Below are 23,517 nucleotides of genomic sequence, written 5' to 3' on the forward strand. Positions count from 1 at the left end.
CACACACGTCGGAGAAACGGGAAACGCCGCCGCCGCTCAGTACCGGGCACCTCTGAAGATCGGCCTGGAACGCTCCAGGAGCACCGCGAGGATCGCGAGCGAGACGCGCGCACACAAAGCCCGTTCGGGAAGGGCGTGTGACGCGGCACACATCGGCCAACCCTCTCCCGGCTCGGAGGGAGGAGGGCCGCACGGGCCACACACGGTGGGCGGAGCGAAACGCGCAAGAGGGGGGCAGACGCCGGAGCCCCTGACGCGCCTCACGGGAGCCCCCACGAACCACAGCGGGGAGTGCGGGGGGGCTTTCACAGGGCTCGTGCCGGAGAGACCGCACCCCTGCCTTCCACACACCACCAGTCAAAGGTGGGGAGGACAGACGCGGGGCCCGCTGGCAGAACGAGAAGAGCGGCCGCCATTCGCCATGAATGTCCGTCCCTCGCCTGGCGCGGCTTAGGCCTCCGACCCGAATGAACACAGGGCGAGAGCACCACATCGATCGACAAGCGGAACCGGGGAGAAGCGAGCGAGAGGGCACCACAGACCCGACCGACTGCCACCAAAAAAAAAAAAAAAAAAAAAAAAAAAAACAAACCCTTCACACACCACCTCCGAAACCAGAAAAAAAAAGCGGAGTGGAGTGGGCCAGCCACGGGGGAAGAAAAGGTGTGCACTCGGGGGGCACATAAGCAAGCAGCAGAAAGCCGGGCTGGGTCACCCTTTCCCCCAAAGGCCTCATGGAGACTCGGGAGCTCCACAACCTGGGGATGGGAAAAAAGTGCACTCGGGAGGCACACGGGAACAGGGGACTGGGGACACCCACCCAGTCCGTGGAGACTCGGGAGCTCCACCGCCTGCTGATCCCCGAAAGGAAAGAAAATAAAAAAAAGAAAACCCTTCACACACCACCTCCGAAACAAAAAAGAAAACCCTTCACACACCACCTCCGAAACGAAAAAGAAAACCCTTCACACGCCACCTAAGAAACAAAAAAGAAAACCCTTCACACGCCACCTAAGAAACAAAAAAGAAAACCCTTCACACACCACCTCCGAAACCAAAAAAAAAAAAAGCGGAGTGGAGTGGGCCAGCCACGGGGGAAGAAAAGGTGTGCACTCGGGAGGCACATAAGCAAGCAGCAGAAAGCCGGGCTGGGTCACCCTTCCCCCCAAAGGCCTCATGGAGACTCGGGAGCTCCCCAACCTGGGGATGGGGGGGAAAAAAAACCCTTCACACCTCCACCTTCAAAACCAAACACAATGGCGGTGGTCGTGGGGAAGAAGCGGTGTGTGCACTCGGGAGGCACATAAAAGCAGGCAGCAGAAGGCCGGGCTGGTTCACCCTTCCCCCCAAGGCCTCATGGAGACTCGGGAGCTCCATAACCTGGGGGTGGAGAAAACAGTGCACTCGGGAGGCACACAGGGGACCCAGCCAGTCCGTGGAGACTCGGGAGCTCCATCTGATCCCCAAAAGAAACTTGGAAAAAAAAAAAAAAAAAAAGCACCGGGACGGTAAGGGAAGAGCACCGGGAGGCAAGTCCCACCATCCAAACTGCACGGGTGACAACCACGAAGCGGGAACGCCTGACACGCCACGTAGGTTGGGTTAAACGGGAAAAACGACCCAGCGAGGCTCGGAAGAGACCGCAACCTACAGAGTCCTTTCATGTCACCCACTTCAAGGACAGCGTGTCAGCACCTATCTGCAGGTACAATAAGGACAGATAGCAACCACTAGAAGAATGACACCAGGTACAGGGAGCAATTCACAGACCACAGGGGACTCCTGAAAGTGAGGCTGGGTGACATGTCCCAAAAATGTCCCCATAAACAAGAGAACCGACCCTCAAAGGAACAACTGGTCGACCTCATGACCATGAAAGGACCGAGAGAGCGAGGTGGACATGCCACAAAGCCGGGCGCCCAGCCTCCTCCCGGCCGAGGACCCTGCGACCAGCCGCTAGGGATGGAGCAGGGCAAGAAAAAAAAAATACCTGACGGTACAGGAAACCGGGGACCAGTGAACAGAGAAGCCGTGACCGCAGCCTCCTCTCGGCCTCGAAACGACGAGGCCCGCCTCTGAGGACCGAGAGTTCTGGCAAGGAGAAAAAAAAAAAAAAAAAAAAAAAAAGAAAAAAAATGCTCCGAGACCACCCAACGAGTACGGACCAGGGAGGCGAGAAAGCCGTCGGGACCACAGTCTCCTCTCGCCCTCAGGATGGCGAGGTCCACCGCTGAGGACCGAGGAAAATAAATAAATAAATAAATAAATAAATAAATAAATCTCCGAGACCCCCAACGAGTCCGGACCAGGGAGGAGAGAAAGCCGGGACCACAGCCTCCTCTCGGCCTCAGGATGGCGAGGCCCGCCGCCGAGGACCGAGGGTTCTGACAAGGAGGAAAATAATCAAAAGCTCCGACACCCCCAACGAGTCCGGGCACGGGCGGCGGGGAAGCCGTGATCAACCAGCGCCCCCTCTCGGCCTCGGGTCGCCGGGGACCCAGGGCTCTCTCTCTCTTAGAGAGAAAAGGCGAGGGAAAGACAGCTTTGAAAGCCGGGGTACTTCACCCATCCTGGGCCTGGCTGGACCCGACACCTAGCGGTGGGACGACGCGAAAGACTCAAGCCTTCTGGTCGACCCGCTCAAGTCTCCCAGCACCCTTCCCAGCCGTGGCTTTCGTTCGGTTCCATCCCAGACGCACCCATAGGCGACTCTTCCGGCACAACCTCCTACACAGAGACCGTCCCCAAGCACGACACCGACCGCGGGACACGCCCGCCCGCCAGCCGGGACTCTCGTCACTCTTTCCGCCTCACAAAAGCCACTTCTCCCTCCTTGTCGGCGACCGAGGACCAGGAGCGTTGCACAAAACGGCCACCACCGCTAGGTGGCGCCCGACGACCCACCCGACCGACAGAGATCGCTCGCACGCTCGCTCGCTCGCTCGCTCTCGCTCGCTCGCTCGGCCGCGGCGCGCCAGCCTTCTCTGTCCTCCCACGCTCACGCCCGGAGGTGACACGCACCCACGACAGGGCAGGGGACTCCCCGTCGTCGGTTCCCCCACACCCCATCCCCGAACATGGGTGAACGCGGGCTGGCCGGGACGGACGTTCGGGAGGAGCCACGGACGCTCAGGCTACGAAAACGAAAGGAGAAACCGAGACCACAGGCAGCTAGCTAGGCAAACAGGCCAATCGCTCTCCCTCGTGGAGAGGGAGGGAGGGAGGGAGGGAGGCTCACGGGAAACAAAGAGTGTGTCTCCACGATCAGTGACAGTATTAAGTGGGCCAGTCGAGGGGCTGCGACACTTAGAGCACGGTGAGAGGGAGAGACCGAGGGACTGAGGGAGACCGAGGAAGGGAGGGAGGGAGGTGGCCATGGCAGGCAGTCTCCTGCCATCCGAGTCTCCTTTCAAAGACATAGACTTCACCTTGGCCACTGCTTACTTGCTTGCTTGCTTGCTTGCTTGCTTGCTTGCCTGCTTGCTTGCTTGCAGTTCTTTTTCTCCACACCACTCCCCACACCCCCGGCACCTACTTCTCAGACTAAATACCGAGTCAGAGAAAATGAAAACAGTCGTGGAATAATGTGTTTGTTTGTGTGTGTGTTTTAAAATATCTCCATTGGATTTCATTTCCAGGAATAATAGGGTCATGCGGATCTGTTGTGAACATTTTCACTTAGGACGGAGAAAATTAAAAGGTCGTTTGATGGATTTCTGGTGGAGGGTCTATTTCCCACCGCGATGAAGATGATCTCCTGATCCTTGTACTTTCAGTTTCTGAGTGCTGCTGGCATGACAGACACGGGCCCTCACACGCGCGTTGACGAGATAGTACTGACTGAGTGACAGCATGGAGCCCGTAGGACAAGGCTTCGGCTTCCCCTTCCCCTCCCACATAAACCAGAAAAATAAATAAATAGATCAATAAATACCCAGAGGCAGAAACATGGAAGCAGCTTCTCAGACCCTTTAGAGAAGGCTCCTGAGGTCTGACTGGGGTGACACACGTGGCAGAGGAGACGACTAGGCCAGGGCTCCTCCCTTCACAACCATCATCCAGGCCCCCAGCACTGCCTGCCTGCCTTCCTCCCTCCCTCCTTCCCTCCTTTTATAAATGCCAGGTTATTTATTTTAATTGACTTATTTTTAATTGCGTTGGGAGGCTAGACATTTTTGGGTTTTCGGGAGTGGACAGACATACGAAAGGAAGGAAGGAAGGAAGGAAGGAAGGAAGGAAGGAAGGAAGGAGAGAAAGGATCAGAGCAGTGAATATACAGGTGCACTGTCATTACACCAATGTGGACTGCAGATAGAAAATAAGAGGAAGAAAAAAAGAATAGAATGTCACCAAAAGGTCAGCCTGGTCTATAAAAGTGAGTTCCAGGACAGCCAGAGCTATTCTATGAAATTGCCCGAGTTCAAATCAGCAATTTCCCAACTCCAACAAGAATGTTTACAGGAAAGGCAACAGATAAAGGCCCATCAAAGAAGTCCAGTGGAGCTGTAGGCACACCCTTTGAAACTTCTCTATTGCAAGGTCACAGAGTTAGGAAAGGATCTTGATCTTAAACTTTCCTTAATAGTAAGTCTCTGTGTGTATCATACTCAAGCCAAGTGCCCTCAGAGCTCATGGAAGATGAAACAGAGCTCTACAATAAGAGACGGGTGTTGGGGTGGGGGGGGGGATTCACTCAAGAAAATTAAAGCAAAGCCCTACACTAACCCTGGCACACAGTAAAATCAGTCCTATGAGGAAATTTTTAGCTCTAATTGCCCACGTTTTACAAAGGCTTCTAACCGGGAAGTGATGATGCATGCCTTTAGTTCCAGCACGCGGCCTGGTCTCCAAGAGCGAGTTCCAGGACTGACTCAAAAACTAGAGAGAAACCCTGTCACAAAAAAAGAACAAACAAACAAAAAAATCTATTACATAAATCAATAGATGCATACATAGATGGAAGAATAGATGAGAGACAGACAGAAAGAGAGAGAGAGAGAGAGAGAGAGAGAGAGAGAGAGAGACCCAAACCCCATCTTCTGTCTTCTGATGGTACCAGGCTCTCTCCCAGGGGTCACAGAGGAAGGTGGGCAGGCAGCAACGCAGACAGTGTACGTGTGTGATATCAAGCAAGCCTATATGTGATATATAGGGTCTAATAGGGCATTGTCAGTATTACATTGGGGTAGGTCTCAGGAGCACAAGAATCCAAATCTCTGATGTATTCCCTGTCACCAGAAGAGGGCACTAGATCCCCACCATGTGGTTTCTGGAAATTCTCTGCAGTTCTGATTGTTTTCATTGTTCCTCCTGCTTGCCTGTATTTAGTGAGAGAGTGGGTAACACTCCTCCCTGCTTCTCTGTGTGTCTGTGCCTGTCACATCCTGGATAGTCAGAGTGCCCGCCACCTATGCCTGCCTGAGATGTAGCCGGCAGCCCTGGCTGGGGCTGGGGGAAAGGGAGAGAGTGGATTCTCCTGGAGAGCCATGGGCAGAGGCTCTGTGGATTCCCTGCAAGAGGCCTCACTGTTTCAGGTACAGCTGTGACCAGGTCTGAATCCAGGACAGACTCCAAAGCCAGAGAGAATCCCTGTCTCAGAAAATAACAACAACAACAAAAAAAATAAGTAAACTAATAGATAAATTGATAGCCAGGCAGAGACTCAGAGAGATGATAAAACACCTCAGAGATCAGGGAGCCCAAGGCAGGCAGGTCACTGCGAGTTTAAGGCTACCTTGTTCTGCAGACTGAGATTCAGGACAGGCAAAATGACACAGATAAATTCTGTTTAAAAAAAATGGTGTTCAGTGCATGTCTTTAATCCCTGCACTAGGAGGCAGAGGCAGATGGATCTCTGTGAGTCTGAGGCCAGTCTTGTCTACAAAGTGAGTTCCAGGGCATACAAGGATACACAAGGAAACCCTAAGTTGAAAAACCACAAATAAACAAACAGATAATAACAATAAAAATATTTGAGAGTTCAAATAATTGACTTCATCCACAATAAAAAAATATGGATATCAAAATATCAAATGCACTTGAACACATTGACACAGGAGACCGCTTCCTAAATATAACCCCAGTAGCACAGACACCGAGAGAAACAAAATGAATACAGGAGACCTCCTGACACTGAAAAGCTTCTGCAAAGCAAAGGACATGGCCTACAAGGCAATACGACGGCCTACACAATGGGAAAAGATCTTCACTAACCCCACATCAGACAGAGGTCTGGTCTCCACAATATACAAAGAACTCAAGAAATTGGTCATCTAAAGAACAAAGAATCCAATTGACAAAATGGAGTACAGACCTAAACAGAGAACTCTCAATGGAGGAATCTAAAATGGCTGACAGACGCTGAAGAAAATGGTCAACATCCTTAGTCATCAGAGAAATGTACATCAAAACGAGTTTCTATGTCTCTTGGATGAAAGAATGAAAGGAGTGCATCCCCACACCCCGGCTCAGTGTTTAGTATCACGTTCTGTTAATTTCTTGTACATTTAGTTTAATTTCACATTTTGTTCATCTCTCTTGGTCTGCACCAAGTGTTTCCCTGTGTGGGGTGGGGCATGGAAGGTGTCCTATTCCAGAACATTTTATTTTACTTTGCTTTGAGACGGTTTTTCCAGTTGTGTAGAACTTAGTTTAATTCCAAATTTTTTAAAAAGATTTGTGGGTTTTTTTATTTTTTTAATATTTATTTATTTATGTACACAATATTCTGTCTCTGTGTATTCCTGAAGGCCAGAAAAGGGATCCAGACCTCACTACATATGGTTCATGAGCCAGCATGTGGTTCCTGGGAATTGAACTCAGGGCCTTTGGAAGAGCAGGCAATGCTCTTAACCACTGAGCCATCTCTCCAGCCCTAAAGAATTTTTTATGGTTTGTTTAACTTTATTTTACATGCAGTGGCATGAATGTGTCAGTTCATCCAGAAATTGGATTTACAATCACTTATGTGCTGCTGCCATGTGGGTCCTAGGAATTGAACCCACTTCTTCAGGAAGAGCCACCAAACCATCTCTCCAGGCCTTCCTTTAATTTAACAAATGTATTGGTGTGTCTCTAGGTGTGCCTCTCTCTCTCTCTCTCTCTCTCTCTCTCTCTCTCTCTCTGTGTGTGTGTGTGTGTGTGTGTGTGTGTGTGTGTGTGTATGTGTGTGTGTGGGTGACTCTGTGTGTCTGTGGGGTGGCATTTGACTTTACCAAGGTGAACACATTCAAGAGAAGAGATGGTGATTTACAGATAGAACACAAAAAAAAAACAAAACAAAAACAAACAGATAGCTTGATCTTTAAAAGTGAGTTCCAGGACAGCCAAGGCAGGGCTATTACCTGAAATTGACTGAATTCATATCAGCAAGCAATTTCTCAACTCCAACAAGAATGTTTACAGAGAAGTCAAGAAAAAAAAATCATGTTGAATGAAGTGCCAGAGTCAAAGACCTGCTCCACTACCTGCCAACCCTGGCTGTATTTTGAATCTCATATTTGATTTCTCTCTCCACGTACATTGAGTTTAATACATGTGAAGGCAGACTGAAGAAAACAATCAAGAAAAAGAGAAAACATGAGGAGTGGGACAAAACAGAGATCTAGAATGGGAGAGAGAGGGAGAGAGAGAGAGAGAGAGAGAGAGAGAGAGAGAGAGAGCGCATTCACCTCAGTCCTGTGAGAAAACCACCTCAGTCCTTTGAAGAAATTTATAAGTCTCATTGCCTACCATTCTAAAAATTAAAACCATCTACTTGGGTGGTGGCGGCGGCGCATTCCTTTATTCCCGGTTCTCAGCCTATTCTACAAGAGCTACTTCCAGGACTGGGTCCAAAGCCAGAGAGAAGAAAAGTTTGTGATTTACTTAACTTCATTATATGTGCAATGGTGTGAGGGTGTCAGATCACCCCGGAACTGCATTTACAATCACTTATGTGCTGCCATCTGGGTGCTGGGAATTGAACTCAGGACCTTTGGAAAAGCAGGCAATGCTCTTAACTGCTGAATCATCTCTCCAGCATTAAAGAATTTTTTATGGTTTATTTAACTTTATTTTACGTGCAGTGGCATGAATGTGTCAGATCATCCTGAAACTGGATTTACAGTCACTTATGTGCTGCTGCCATGTGGGTCTTGGGAATGGAACTCACTTCTTCAGGAAGAGCCACCAAGCTCTTCAATGGTGTTTTACAGATAGAAAATAAGAAAACAAGACAAAAACAAACAGATAGCCTGATCTTTAAAAGTGAGTTCCAGGACAGTCAGGACTATTACATGAAATTGCCTGAGTTCAAATCAGCAATTTCTCAATTCCAACAAGAATGTTTACAGAGAAGTCAAGAAAAAAAAAAAAAAACCAACAAATCAGGTTGAATGAAGTGCCAGAGTCAAAGGCCTGCTCCACTACCTGCCAACCCTGGCTGTATTTTGAATCTCATATTTGGTTTCTCTCTCCACGCACATTGAGTTTAATACATGTGAAAGGCAGACTGAAGGAAACAATCAAGAAAAAGAGAAAACATGAGGAGTGGGACAAAATAGAGATCTAGAATGGGAGAGAGAGAGAGAGAGAGAGAGAGAGAGAGAGCATTCACTTCAGTCCTGTGAGAAAACCACCTCAGCCTCATTTATAAGTCTCATTGCCCACCATTCTAAAAATTAAAACCATCTAGCTGGGTGGTGGTGGCGGCGCATTCTTTTATTCCTGGTTCTCAGCCTATTCTACAAAAGCTACTTCCAGGACAGGCTCCAAAGCCAGAGAGAAGAAATGTTTGTGATTTACTTAATTTCATTACATGTGCAATGGTGTGAGGGTGTCAGATCACCCAGGAACAGCATTTACAATCACTTATGCGCTGCCATGTGGGTGCTGGGAATTGAACTGAGATATCTCTCCTGAAAATTGAACTCAGGACCTCTGGAAGAAGAGCCAGTTCTCTTAAACTCTGAGCTATTTCTTCAGCCCTTGTTTGTTTCTTTAATTTAGGAAAAAGAATACTGTATTATTTTAATGCATGAGCACTCTCTCTGCACCCACTTCCATTCACCAAGAGAGTGCACTAGATCTCCACCCTGTGGTTTCTGGTAATTTCAGAAATTCCATCTCTGCACTTCTGATACTTTCCTTGTCCATGAAGAGGAATGAATAACATTAAAAATCAAAATCCCCTGGCAGTATTTCTTTGCCAAATGCATGACAGTTCTATATGAGACCACCCCGTAGCATTGTTTTATTTCATTTATTTTGTGATTTCTGACTCTCTCGTACATTGAGTTTAACTTCAGATTTTATTTGTTTTTCTCAGTGTTCCCATGTCTATCCCCGTGAGTGCGTGTGTGAGAGTGTGTGCCTGTGTGCGTGTGTGCGTGTGTGTGTGTGTGTGTGTGTGTGTGTGTGTGTGTCTGTGTGTCTGTGTGTCTGTGTGTCTGTGTTTAGGTATATGTGGGGGGGATTACAATTCAAACTATTTTAGTGAAGGCCCTTTGCAGACAAGACAGCATGGCTGTTAACTTCACCAAGATGAAAGCTTTTAGAAGGCTGCCTTTGGTAACCACCATGAGAGCTGACCTCAACAAGATGGTAGACACCATGAGGCATATTTTCAAGGTCCATTTCTTTTTCTGTCTCCTAGCCTCTAGAGCACCATGATTTGAATGCAGTGTCTCCAGATTCTCCAGCTATACATGCAAAGAAAGATACCATAAACCTTTAGCCTCCTGTCTAGGGTGAGAGGATTCAAAAGAAAAGAAAAAAAAGAAAGGAAAAGAAAAGAAAAGAAAGGAAAAGAAATGAAATGTGAAAGACAGACTGAGGGGAAAAAATTCAAGAAAAACAGAGAAGTTCCCATGAGGAATGGGACAAAGCAAAGATCTAGAGCGAAAGAGAGAGAGTGAAAGAGAGGGAGAGAGAGAGGAAAGAGAGAGGAGAGAGAGAGAGAGAGAGAGAGAGAGAGAGAGAGAGAGAGAGAATTCCCTCAAACAAACAAAAAAAAACCAAAAACAAAACAAAAAAAAACACACCCTTACAGAACACCTGGCACACAGTGATCTCAGTCCTTTGAGAAAATTTATAAGTCCCATTGCCCACCATTGGAAAAAAAATATCCATCTGGGTAATGGTGGCAGTGCATTTCTTTATTCTCAGTTCTCGGCCCTCAGATCAGGAGAGACAGAGGCAGGCAGATTGCTGTGAGTTTGAGGCTACCTTGTTTTGCAGTGTGAGTTTCAGGACAGGCAAATGACAGACACAGAGAAACCCTGTCTTGAAAAAGAAGTGTGTTTAGGAGGCAGAGGTAGAGGCAGAGGCAGCTAGATCTGTGTGAGTCTAAGGCCAGCCTTGTCTATAAAGTGAGTTCCAGGGCAAACAAGGATACACAGGGAACCCCAAGGTAGAAAAACCACTAATAATAATAATAATAATAATAATAATAATAATAATAATAATAATAATAATAATAATCTAAGAGCTCAATTCATTGACTTCAACCACAATTCAAAAATTAAAAAATAAAACAAAGAGTGTGTCTGATCAATCAGGATCAGTGAAAGGACTATGCGGGCCAAGGGGCTGCCACAATTATGACTTGTTAAGAGGGAGGAACTGGGGGGTGGGGGAGGGAGGGAGGGAGGCAACAAAGGCAGTTTCTTGCCACCTGAATGCCTTTCAAAGACATTTCACCATAACAACCACTTGCTTCCTTTCTTGGGGATCTTTTTCACAGTTGTGTTTGTACAGCCCCACACCCCACTTCTCAAACTAAAAGTCCAAGTGTGAGAAAACCAAAACAGTCATGGAAAAATTCCCACTTGGATACCTTTTCCAAAAACAACAGTAACAAAAATATGTATACCTAAGCAGACCGATCAAGTTGTAGCCTCACCCTTGACTGGTTCAGCAAGGAGTTCTGGCTGTTAGGAAGAGCTGGTGACCTTGAACTTTCCTAGTCTGTAAAATCTGGAGTCCCACGCCTACCCCGTGCCCTCAGGGGACAGGAGTGGAGGCCAGGGCCCCTGCCATGGGCGATCTCCTAGATCAGCTACAGGCTCTTATCGTTCCTGGGCCTGCTTAGAGAAAGACATGATGAGATGCAGAGAAAATTAAAACAGCCATGAAATGCTATGAAAAATTCCCACTTGGACATCATTTCCAGGAATATTGGCACAGTGAATTGATTGTTTGGAACATTTTCACTTCAGACAGAAAAAAATTTAAAAATGTCATTTTATTCTCAGACCCTTTACAGCTCCTGAGGAATGGGGTGCTGGGGTCACAGCAGACATGGCAGAGGATGTAACTAGGCCAGGGCTCCCTTCTCAACCACCAACCAGGCCCCCAGCACTGCCTTCCTTTGTTCCGTGGTTTTTTCATTTTCTTGCTTTTAATCTTCTGTCTTTCTTTCTCTTTCTTTCTTTCTTTCTTTCTTTCTTTCTTTCTTTTTTTTTCTTTTGGTTCAACATGTATACATTTTTGTAATTTGGTATGGGGTCTTTTCTATACAACCTGTCTCCAATTCAAGGAGGGCCACCTGCCTCTGTCTCTTAGATGATAGAAGAAAAGGGGTGTACCACAGCAACCCAGCTTTGTGTTTCGTATGTTGTTCAATTAAATTCTTGTACATGTAGTTTAATTTCAATTTTGGTTTGTTTTGTTTTTCGAGACTGGGTTTCCCTGCATAACAGTCCTAGCTGTTCTTGGAACTAGCTCCTTTCTTGAAGCCCTGGCTGGCCTCTAACTCCCAGGGATTCACCTGCCTCTGCCTCCTGTGTGCTGGGAATAAAGGCATGAGACACCACTGCCCGGCCAATTTCAAATTCTATTTAAATCTCTCGATGTGCCTTCTGTATGTGGGGGAGACAGGGAAGGTGTCATATTTTAAAACATTTTCATAACTGCACTTAGCACTGCACTCTTTTACATTTTATTTTACTTTAAATTGAGACAGTATTTCTAGTTCTGTGGGACTTAATTTAAATTAAGTGTGTGTGTGTGTGTGTGTGTGTGTGTGTGTGTGTGTGTGTCTGTGTGTGTGTGTGTGTAGATAGGGTGGCTTTTGACCTCAACAGATGAAGGCATTTAAGGGCACTGGCTCCATATTTGACAGAGGCAGGATCTCTGGGAGTTTTAGGCCAGCCTGGTCTACAAGAAAGGAGCTAGTTCCGAGAAAAGTCTCCAAAGCAACAGAGAAACCCTGTCTTGTAAAGCAAAACACAAAACCAAACAAAAAAATAAATAAAATGAGAGAGAGAGAGAGAGAGAGAGAGAGAGAGAGAGAGAGAGAGAGAGAATGTGAACTTACAGATAGGAACCAAGAAAAAAAAAACAGAATGTCACCAAGAAGACAGCCTGGTCTGTAAAATGAGTTCCAGGACAGCTAGGGCTGTTATACAGAGAAACCATGCCTCAAAAATTAATAAAAGAAGGAAAGAAGGAAAGAAAGAAAGAAAGAAAGAAAGAAAGAAAGAAAGAAAAGAAAGAAAAGAAAAGAAAACAAAGGCAGTTTTTATTTTTTTTTCTCTTTTTATGCCAGGTCATTTATTTTAATTTTAGTTTTTCTTTTAAGATTGTATTTGCAGCAGCAGTGTTCAGAAAGAAGTGCTGGACCATGTAGTGTAATAGTTTGTCTGAAACATAAATAAAAAGACAGGTCCTGTCTCAAAAAAAAAAATCCAGTTAAAACGTGAAATAAAACAAAGAAGGGGCTTTTGGTTTTGTTTTGCTTTGTTTTTTTCTAAGGAACCTGAAAATGACTAAATTCAACAATTTTTCAACTTCAGCAAGAAGGTAGTCTTTCCCAGCTCCAACAAGAGTGCAGTAAATAGGCATTTCTAGGCCCTGTCAACAGAAGAGGGCACTTGATTCCCACCACGTGGTTTCTGGAAATTGTTTATGGGGTGGCTTTTGAACTCAATAAGATGAAAACATTCAAAGGGAAGGGTTCCATATCTGGAAGAGGCTGGTGGATCTCTGGGATAGTTTTGAGGCCAGCCTCAAACTAGTTCCAAAGACAGGATCCAAAGCAACAGAGAAACCCTGCCTCGACTCAAAAATCAAAACAAAAACATAAACAAAAAATAAATAAAACATAAAATAAAAAAAACAGCTCACAAATCACAATCCCAGAGAACCTAGACAACAACGAGGACCCTAAGAGAGACATATATAGATCTAATCTACACGAGTAGTAGAAAAAGACAAGATCTCCTTGGAGCATGGGAACCTTGGGAGGGGGTTGAAGAGGAGAGGAGAGGCAGGGAGGGGAAGCAGAGAAAAATGTTGGGCTTAACAAAAATAAATAAAAGAAACAAGTAAAGCCAGGTGGTGGTGGTGGTACATGCTTTTAATCCCAGCACTCAGGAGGCAGAGGCAGGTGAATCTTTGTGAGTTTGAGGCCAGCCTGGTCTACAAGAGTTAGTTCCAGCCCAGGCTCCAAAGCTACAGAGAAACCCTGTCTTGAAAAACCAAAAATAAATGAATAAATAAATAAAATAGGCATGGATTTAAAAAAAAACTCAAATGCAAACTAAGTAGAAAGAAATACTTTCAGTATGCCATTCAACAATTAGGGAAACCTATTATCCCAGCACTTAGGAGACACAGGAAGAAGAACATCAGTGAGTTAAAATCCAGACTCGTCTTCCAAGTTAGAACACGAGACTCGTGCACTGTCTCATAGGTCCAACACTCCCATGGTCAAGTTTCTCGAAACAAGGAGACAGTTTATAATGTCTGCTTCTTTCCTTTCTTCCTTCCCTCCTTCCTTCCTTCCTTCCTTCTTTTTTTTTTTTTTTTTTTTTGGTTTAACTTCTATATACGTTTTAGATTTGGAATGAGGGCCTCTCTATGAAGCCTGGGAATTCACAAGAGACCTGCCTCTGTCTCTTGGATGACAGAATGAAAGGTCTGCACCACCACAACCTGGCTCAGCGTTTAGTATCTCGTTCTGTTAATTTCTTGTACATTAAGTTTAATTTCAAATTTTGTTCGTATCTCTTGGTCTGCACCAAGTGTGTCCCTGTGGGGGGTGGGGCAGGGAAGGTATCCGATTTCAGAACACTTCACTTTATTTTACTTAGATTCGAGACAGTCTTTGCAATTGTGTAGGACTAAGTTTAATTTCAAATTTTTAAAGAATATTTTTATGATTTATTTAACTTTATTTTACATGCAGTGGCGTGAAACTGGATTTACAATCACTTATGAGCTGCTGCCATGTCGGGGGTAGGTCTCAGGAGCACAAGAACCGAAATCTCTGATGTCTTCCCTGTCACCAGAAGAGGGCACTAGATCCCCACCATGTGGTTTCTGGAAATTCCAGAAATTCCATCTCTTCAGTTCTGATTGTTTTCATTGTTCTGCCTGCATGCCTGCACTTAGTGAGAGAGTGGGCACCACCCACCCTGCTTCTCTGTGTGTCTATGCCTGTCACATCCTGGATAGCCAGAGTGCCCGCCACCTATGCCTGTCTAAGATGTAGCCGGCAGCCCTGGTTGTGGCTGGGGGAAAGGGTGAGAGTGGTTCCCCTGGAGGGCCCTGGGCAGAGGCTCTGCGGATTCCCTGCAAGAGGCCTCACTGCTTCAGGTACAGCTGTGACCAGGTCTGAATCCAGGACAGACTCCAAAGCCAGAGAGAATCCCTGTCTCACAAAACAAATAAAAAAAAAAAATAAGTAAACTAATAGATAAATTGATAGCCAGGTAGAGACTCAGAGAGATGATAAAACACCTCAGAGATCAGGGAGCCCAAGGCAGGCAGGTCACTGCGAGTTTAAGGCTACCTTGTTCTGCAGACTGAGATTTCAGGACAGGCAAAATGACACAGACAAAGTCTGTTTTTATTTATTTATTTTTAAAAAAGGTGTTTAGAGCATGCCTTCAATCCCTGCACTAGGGCAGAGACAGCTGGATCTCTGTGAGTCTGAGGCCAGCCTTGTCTACAAAGTAAGTTCCAGGGGCATACAAGGATACACAAGGAAACCCTAAGTTGAAAAACCACAAATAAACCAACAGATAAACAGAAAATAACAATAAAAATATTTGAGAGTTCAAATAATTGACTTCATCCACAATATAAAATTATAGAAATCAAAATATCAAACGCACTTGAACACATTGACACAGGAGACCGCTTCCTAAATATAACCCCAGTAGCACAGACACCGAGAGAAACAAAATGAATACATGAGACCTCCTGACACTGAAAAGCTTCTGTAAAGCAAACGACATGGCCTACAAGGCAATACGACGGCCTACACAATGGGAAAAGATCTTCACTAACCCCACATCAGACAGAGGTCTGGTCTCCACAATATACAAAAAACTCAAGAAATTGTCATCTAAAGAACAAAGAATCCAATTGACAAAATGGAGTACAGACCTAAACAGAGAACTCTCAACAGAGGAATCTAAAATGGCTGACAGACACTTAAGAAAATGTTCAACATCCTTCGTCATCAGAGAAATGTACATCAAAAGGAGTTTCTAGGACCAAGGAGACAGTTCATAATGTCTCCTCCTTCCTTCCTTCCTTCCTTCCTTCCTTCCTTATTTTTTTTTTTTGGTTGAACTTTTATGTATATATATATATATGTATATGTATATATATATATATATATATATATATATATATATATATTTTAAATTTGGGGTGGGGGCCTCTCTACAAAGCATGGGATTTCACAGAGGTCCACCTGCCTCTGTCTCTTGGATGAAAGAATGAAAGGAGTGCATCCCCACACCCCGGCTCAGTGTTCAGTATCTCGTTCTGTTAATTTCTTGTACACTTAGTTTAATTTCAAATTTTGTTCGTCTCCCTTGGTCTGCACCAAGTGTGTCCCTGTGGGGGGTGTGGCAGGGAAGGTGTCCTATTCCAGAACATTTTATTTTACTTTGCTTTGAGACAGTCTTTCCAGTTGTGTAGAACTTAGCTTAATTTCAAATTTTTAAAAAAAAAAATTTTAATTTTTTTTAATATTTATTTATTTTTATGTATACAATATTCTGTCTCTGTGTATGCCTGAAGGCCAGAAGAGGGATCCAGACCTCATTACAGATGGTTGCGAGCCAGCATGTGGTTGCTGGGAATTGAACTCAGGACATTTGGAAGAGCAGGCAATGCTCTTAAGCGCTGAGCCATCTCTCCAGCCCTAAGGACGTTTTTATGGTTTATTTAACTTTATTTTATGTGCAGTGGCATGAATGTGTCAAATCATCCAGAAACTGGATTTACAGTCACGTATTTATTTACTGCCATGTGGGTCCTGGGAATTGATCCCACTTCTTCAGGAGGAGCCACCAAGCCATTTCACCAGGCCTTCCTTTAATTTAACAAATTTATTTGTGTGTCTCTAGGTGTGCCTCTCTCTCTCTCCCCCCCCCTGTGTGTGTGTGTGTGTGTGTGTGTGTGTGTGTGTGTGTGTGTGAGAGAGAGAGAGAGAGAGACTCTGTGTGTCTGTGGGGTGGCCTTTGACTTTACCAAGGTGAACACATTCAAGAGAAGAAATGGTGATTTACAGATAGAACATAAAAAAACAAAAGGGCTGGAGAGATGGCTCAGTGGTTAAGAGCATTGCCTGCTCTTCCAAAGGTCCTGAGTTCAATTCCCGGCAACCACATGGTGGCTCACAACCACCTGTAATGAGGTCTGGTGCCCTCTTCTGGCCTGCAGACATACACACAGACAGAATGTTGTACATAATAAATAAATAAATCTTTAAAAAAAAAAAAAAACAAAAAAACAAAAAACAAAAAACAAAATCTAACAGATAGCCTGATCTTTAAAAGTGAGTTCCAGGACAGCCGAGGCAAGGCTATTACCTGAAATTGACTGAATTCATATCAGCAATTTCTCAACTCCAACAAGAATGTTTACAGAGAAGTCAAAAAAAAAAAAATCAAATCATGTTGAATGAAGTGCCAGAATCAAAGGCCTGCTCCACTACCTGCCAACCCTGGCTGTATTTTGAATCTCATATTTGATTTCTCTCTCCACATACATTGAGTTTAATACATGTAAAAGGCAGACTGAAGAAAACAATCAAGAAAAACAGAAAACAATGAGGGAGAGAGAGAGAGAGAGAGAGAGAGAGAGAGAGAGAGAGAGAGAATGTGGATTTACAGATAGGAAATAAGAAAAAAAACAGAATGTCACAAAGAAGACAGCCTGGTCTGTCAAGTGAGTTTCAGGACAGCTAGGGCTGTTAGGCAGAGAAACCGTGCCTAAAAAATAATAAAAGAAGAAAGGAAAGAATGCAAGAAAGCAAGCAAGAGAGAGAGAAAGAAAGAAAGAAAGAAAGAAAGGAAGGAAGGAAGGAAGGAAGAGGAAAAAGGGAAAAAAGAAAGAAAGGGAAAAAACTCTGGGAGTTTTAGGCCAGCCTGGTCTACAAGAAAGGAGTTAGTTCCAAGAACGGTCCCCAAAGCAACAGAGAAACCCTGTCTTGTAAAGCAAAACACAAAACCAAACAAAAAGATAAATAAAATATGAGAGAGAGAGAGAGAGAGAGAGAGAGAGAGAGAGAGAGAGAAGAAATGTGAATTTACAGATAGGAAACAAGGAAAAAATAAAACAGAATGTCACCAAGAAGACAACCTGGTCTGTAAAGTGAGTTCCAGAACAGCTAGGGCTGTTATACAGAGAAACTATGCCTCAAAAATTAATAAAAGAAGGAAAGAAAACAAAAAAGAAAGAAAGAAAGAGAGAGAGAAAGAAAAGAAAAGAAAAGAAAAGAAAGACAGTTTTTTTTTTCTTTTTTTCCTTTTAATGCCAGGTCATTCATTTTAATTGTACTTTTTCTTTTAAGATTTTATTTGCAGCAGCAGTATTCAGAAAGAAGTGCTGGACCATGTAGTGTAATATTTTGTCTGAAACATAAATAAAAAGACAGGTCCTGTCTCAAAAAAAAAATCAAGTTAAAATGTGAAATAAAACAAAGAAGGGGATTTTTGTTTCGTTTTGTTTTGTTTTTCTAACAAACCTGAAAATGACTGAATTCAACAATTTTCCAACTTCAGCAAGAAGGTAGTTTTTCCCAGCTCCAACAAGAGAGCAACAAATATGCATGTCTAGGCCCTGTCACCAGAAGAGGTCATTAGATTCCCACCATGTGGTTTCTGGAAATTGTTTATGGGGTGGCTTTTGAACTCAACAAGATGAAAGCATTCAAAAGGAAGGTATTCGTATTTGGAAGAGGCACGTGGATCTCTGGGATTTTGAGGCCAGCCTCAAACTAGTTCCAAAGACAGGATCCAAAGCAACAGAGAAACCCTGCCTTGACTCAAAAATCAAAACAAAAACACAAACAAACAAAAAAATAAAACATAAAATAAAAAAAAAAACAGCTGGCAAATCACAATCCCAGAGAACCTAGACAACAACGAGGACCCTAAGAGAGACATATATAGATCTAATCTACATGAGTAGTAGAAAAAGACAAGATCTCCTTGGAGCATGGGAACCTTGGGAGGGGGTTGAAGAGGAGAGGAGAGGCAGGGAGGGGGAGCAGAGACAAATGTAGAGCTTAACAAAAATAAATAAAAGAAACAAGTAAAGCCAGGTGGTGGTGGTACACGCCTTTAATCCCAGCACTCAGGAGGCAGAGGCAGGTGAATCTTTGTGAGTTTGAGGCCAGCCTGGTCTACAAGAGTTAGTTCCAGCCCAGGCTCCAAAGCTACAGAGAAACCCTGTCTTGAAAAACCAAAAATAAATGAATAAATAAATAAAATAGGCATGGATTTTAAAAAACTCAAATGCAAACTCAGTAGAAAGAAATACTTTCAGTATGCCATTCCAGAATTAGGGAAACCTATTATCCTAGCACTTAGGAGACACAGGAAGAAGAACATCAGTGAGTTAAAATGCAGACTCATCTACCAAGTTAGAACACGAGACTCGTGCACTGTCTCATAGGTCCAACACTCCCATGGTTAAGTTTCTCGAAACAAGGAGACGGTTCATAATGTCTGCTTCTTTCCTTTCTTCCTTCCCTCCCTCCTTCCTTCCTTCCTTCCTTCTTTCTTGTTTTTTTGTTTAACTTTTATATACGTTTTAAATTTGGAATGAGGGCCTCTCTATGAAGCCTGGGATTCACAGAGGAACACCTGCCTCTGTCTCTTGGATGATAGAATGAAAGGTCTGCACCACCACACCCTGGCTCAGCATTTAGTATCTCGTTCTGTTAATTTCTTGTACATGACGCTTTATTTCAAATTTTGTTTGTATCTCTTGGTCTGCACCAAATATGTCCCTGTGGGGGGTGGGGCACGGAAGGTATCCGATTTCAGAACACTTTACTTTACTTAGATTCGAGACAGTCTTTCCAGTTGTGTAGAACTAAGTTTAATTTTCAATTTTTAAAAAATATTTTTATGATGTATTTAACTTTATTTTACATGCAGCGGCGTGAAACTGGAGTTACAATCACTTATGAGCTGCTGCCATGTCGGGGGTAGGTCTCAGGAGCAGAAGAACCCAAATCTCTGATGTCTTCCCTGTCACCAGAAGAGGGCACTAGATCCCCACCATGTGGTTTCTGGAAATTCTCTGCAGTTCTGATTGTTTTCATTGTTCTTCCTGCATGCCTGCATTTAGTGAGAGAGTGGACATCACTCTTCCCTGCTTCTCTGCGTGTCTGTGCCTGTCACTTCCTGGATAGCCAGAGCGCCCGCCACCTATGCCTGCCTGAGATGTAGCCGGCAGCCCTGGCTGGGGCTGGGGGAAAGGGAGAGAGTTTTTTTAAACTCTGTTTTTAAAAAAAAAAGTGTTCAGTGCATGCTTTTAATCCCTGCACTAGGGGCCAGAGGCAGATGGATCTCTGTGAGTCTGAGGCCAGTCTTGTCTACAAAGTGAGTTCCAGGGCATACAAGGATACACAAAGAAACCCTAGGTTGAAAAACCACAAATAAACTAACAGATAAACAGATAATAACAATAAAAACATTTGAGAGTTCAAATAATTGACTTCATCCTCAATAAAAATTATAGAAATCAAAATATCAAATGCACTTGAACGCATTGGCACAGGAGACCGCTTCCTAAATATAACCCCAGTAGCACAGACACTGAGAGAAACAAAATGAATACATGAGACCTCCTGACAATGAAAAGCCTCTGTAAAGCAAAGGACATGGCCAACAAGACAAAACAAGGGCCTACACAATGGGAAAAGATCTTCACTAACCCCACATCAGACAGAGGTCTGGTCTCCACAATATACAAAGAACTCAAGAAATTGGTCATCTAAAGAACAAAGAATCCAATTGACAAAATGGAGTACAGACCTAAACAGAGAACTCTCAACAGAGGAATCTAAAATGGCTGACAGACACTGAGAAAATGTTCAACATCCTTCGTCATCAGAGAAATGTACATCAAAAGGAGTTTCTAGGACCAAGGAGACAGTTCCTAATGTCTCCTCTTTCCTTCCTTCCTTCCTTCCTTATTGATTTTTTTTGGTTGAACTTATATATATATATATATATATATATATATATATATGTATATATATATATATATATATTTTTTTTATTTGAGATGTGGGCCTCTCTACAAAGCCTGGGAAATCACAGAGGTCCACCTGCCTCTGTCTCTTGGATGATAGAAAGAAAGGTGTGCACCACCACAACCCAGCTCAATGTTTAGTATCTCATTCTGTTAATTTCTTGTATATTTAATTTAATTTCACATTTTGTTCATCTCTCTAGGTTTGCACCAAGTGTTTCCCTGTGTGGGGTGGGGCATGGAAGGTGTCCTATTTAAAAACATTTTATTTTACTTTGCTTTGAGACAGTCTTTCCAGTTGTGTAGATCTTAGTTTAATTTCAAATTTTTAAAGAATTTTTAATGATTTATTTAACTCTATTTTACATGCAGTGGTACGAATGTGTCAGATCATCCAGAAACTGGCTTTACAATCACTTATGAGCTACTGCTATGTGTGCCCGGGGAATTGAACCCACTTCTTCAGAAAAAGCCACCGCACACACCGAACCATCTCTCCAGACCTTTAATTTCACAAATGTATTTGTGTGTCTCTGGCTGTGCCTGTGTGTGTGTGGGGGGGGGGATCACAATTCAAAACATTTTAGTGAAGGCCCTTTGCAGACAAGACAGGAAGATACAGGACACCATGCACCATATTTTCAAGGTCCATTTTGTTTTCTGTCTCCTAGCCTCTAGAGGACCATGATTTGAATTCAGTGTCTCCAGATTCTCCAACTTGTGACAATACACTATACATGCAAATAAAGATATCATAAACCTTTAGCTTCCTGTCTAGGGTGAGAGAGTTCAAAAAGAAGAAAAGAAAAACTGTGGAAGACAGACTGAGGGGAAACAAATCAAGAAAAACAGAGAAGTTCCTGTGAGGAATGAGACAAAGTAGAGATCTAGAATGAGAGGGGGGGAGGGAGAGAGAATTCCCTGAAACAAATGAAAACATACCCTTACAGAACTCCTGGCACACAGTGAACTCAGTCCTTTGAGGAAATGTATAGGTCTCATTGCCCACCATTGGAAAAGAAATCTAGCTGGGTAATGGTGGCAGCGCCTTTCTTTATTCCCAGTTCTCAGTCCTCAGAGATCAGGGTGGCAGAGGCAGGCAAATCACTGTGAGTGTAAGGCTACCTTGTTGTGCAGTGTGAGTTTCAGGACAGATAAAGTGACACAGAGAAGAAACCCTGTCTTAAAAAACTGTGTGTTTAGTTCAGGCCTTTAATTCTGACGCTAGGAGGCAGAGGCAGAGGCAGAGGCAGAGGCAGAGGCAGAGGCAGAGGCAGCTGGATCTCTGTAAGTCTGAGGCCAGCCTTGTCTACAAAGTGAGTTCCAGGGCAAACAAGGATACACAGGGAACCCCAATGTAGGAAAACAACGGATAAAAAACAAATAAACAGATAATAATAATAACAACGGCAACAAAAATATCTGAGAGCTCAATTAATTGACTTCACTCACAATTCAAAAATAATAAAATAAGAATTAAAAATAAAATCAAATGCCCTTGAACGCACTGGCACAGGAAACCACTTCCTCAATACAACCCAAGTAACACAGACACTGAGAGAAATAAAATTAATAAATGAGACCTCCTGACACTGAAAAGCTTCTGTAAAGCAAAGGACATGGTCAACAAGACAAAACGACAGCCTACAGAATGGGAAAAGATCTTCACTAACCCCACATCAGACAGAGGACTGATATCCAAAATACAGAAAGAACTCAAGAAATTGGTTATCTAAAGAACAAATAATGCAATTTACGAAATGGAATACTACCTAAACAGAGAACTCTCAACAGAGGAATCTAAAATAGCTGAAAGCCACTTAAATGTTGGGTCGGGGGTGGGGGTGGGTCATGCAACGATGGGAACACCACAAAGTCTAATAAACCAGAAACAAACTTTATTCCAGAAACCAGATCCTAGGAAAACCAGAAGCAAATTTAAAAATAAAAAAAACAAAACAAAACAAAACAAATAAGCACTGTGGGGCACAAAAGCTTATCAGTTAGCTGAGACCACAGGCAGAGTTTGGCCTTCTGACACTGTGGCAAAAGGCTGGTTTCTGAAACCAATTTTTATAGTAGTATAGTGTGTGTGTGTGTGTGTGTGTGTGTGTGTGTGTGTGTGTAATATATATATTACATCATGCATTAGCTCTGAATAAAGGAATTTTTACGAATTGGCCCTGACCTGTGAGTCAGTCAATATTAGACCCTAAGGAGGGGGAGTGAGTTTTAACATCAATAGGTAACTAGACAGCTCTCATGAAATATGTTTCAGAGTAGATTTCTTCACCAAATACATGATAGTCCTGTATGAGACCATGCCATAGCATGGTTTTTATTTCATTTTTTTTTTTACAAAAAAGGTCTCATTGCCCACCATTGGAAAAAAAATCCAGCTGGGTAACGGTGGCAGCACATTTCTTTATTTTATTTCTTTAATTCCAGCACTAGGAGGCAGAGGTAGAGGCAGGGGCAGCTGGATCTCTGTGAGTCTGAGGCCAGCCTTGTCTACAAAGTGAGTTCCAGGGCAAACAAAGATACACAGGGAACCCCTATCTAGAAAAACCACAAATAAACTAATAATAATAATAATCTAAGAGCTCAATTCATTGACTTCAACCCCAATTCAAAAATTAAAAAATAAAACAAAGAGTGTGTCTGATCGATCACAATCAGTGAAAGGACTGTGTGGGCCAAGGGGCTGCCACAATTAAGGGAGGAACTGGGTGGGAGGAGGGAGGCAACAAGGGCATTTCCCTGCCACCTAATCTCCTTTCAAAGACTTTTCACCATGGCAACCATTTGCTTGCTTGCTTGGGGTTCTTTTCCAGTTGTTGGGTTTGTCCAACCCCACCCCCACTTCTCAAACTAAATGCGGAGTTGGAGAAAATTAAAACAGCCATGGAAAAATTCCCACTTGGATACCTGGTCCTGCCCTTGTCCTTGCAAAAACAACAATAACGAGAACCAAAATATGCATATCTAAGCAGACCAGTCAAGTTGTAGCCTCACCCTTGACTG

The 23,517-nt window shown here is 43.8% G+C and overlaps 1 protein-coding gene and 1 long non-coding RNA gene across 2 annotated transcripts in view; one reads left to right on the top strand and one right to left on the bottom strand.

Moving 5' to 3' along the window:
* Window positions 1-1,445, bottom strand: part of LOC148117149 (uncharacterized) — a 15,799-nt gene extending 14,354 nt beyond the window's left edge. The window contains exon 1 of the mRNA XM_087903226.1: window positions 1-1,445. This exon is cut by the window's left edge and continues 45 nt beyond it. Within this exon, the coding sequence (XP_087759352.1) occupies window positions 1-493 (493 nt within the window). The 5' untranslated portion in view covers window positions 494-1,445.
* Window positions 1,446-3,247: 1,802 nt separating this feature from the next.
* Window positions 3,248-4,042, top strand: LOC148117153 (uncharacterized). Its single transcript, XR_015737128.1, has 2 exons — window positions 3,248-3,316; window positions 3,639-4,042. It is a non-coding gene; the product is annotated as an uncharacterized LOC148117153 (long non-coding RNA).
* The last annotated feature ends 19,475 nt before the right edge of the window (window positions 4,043-23,517 follow it).

The sequence above is a fragment of the Myodes glareolus genome, unplaced genomic scaffold (genome assembly GCF_982192425.1).
Source record: "Myodes glareolus unplaced genomic scaffold, mMyoGla1.1 HAP1_SCAFFOLD_46, whole genome shotgun sequence".
NCBI classification, from domain to species: Eukaryota; Metazoa; Chordata; class Mammalia; order Rodentia; family Cricetidae; genus Myodes; species Myodes glareolus.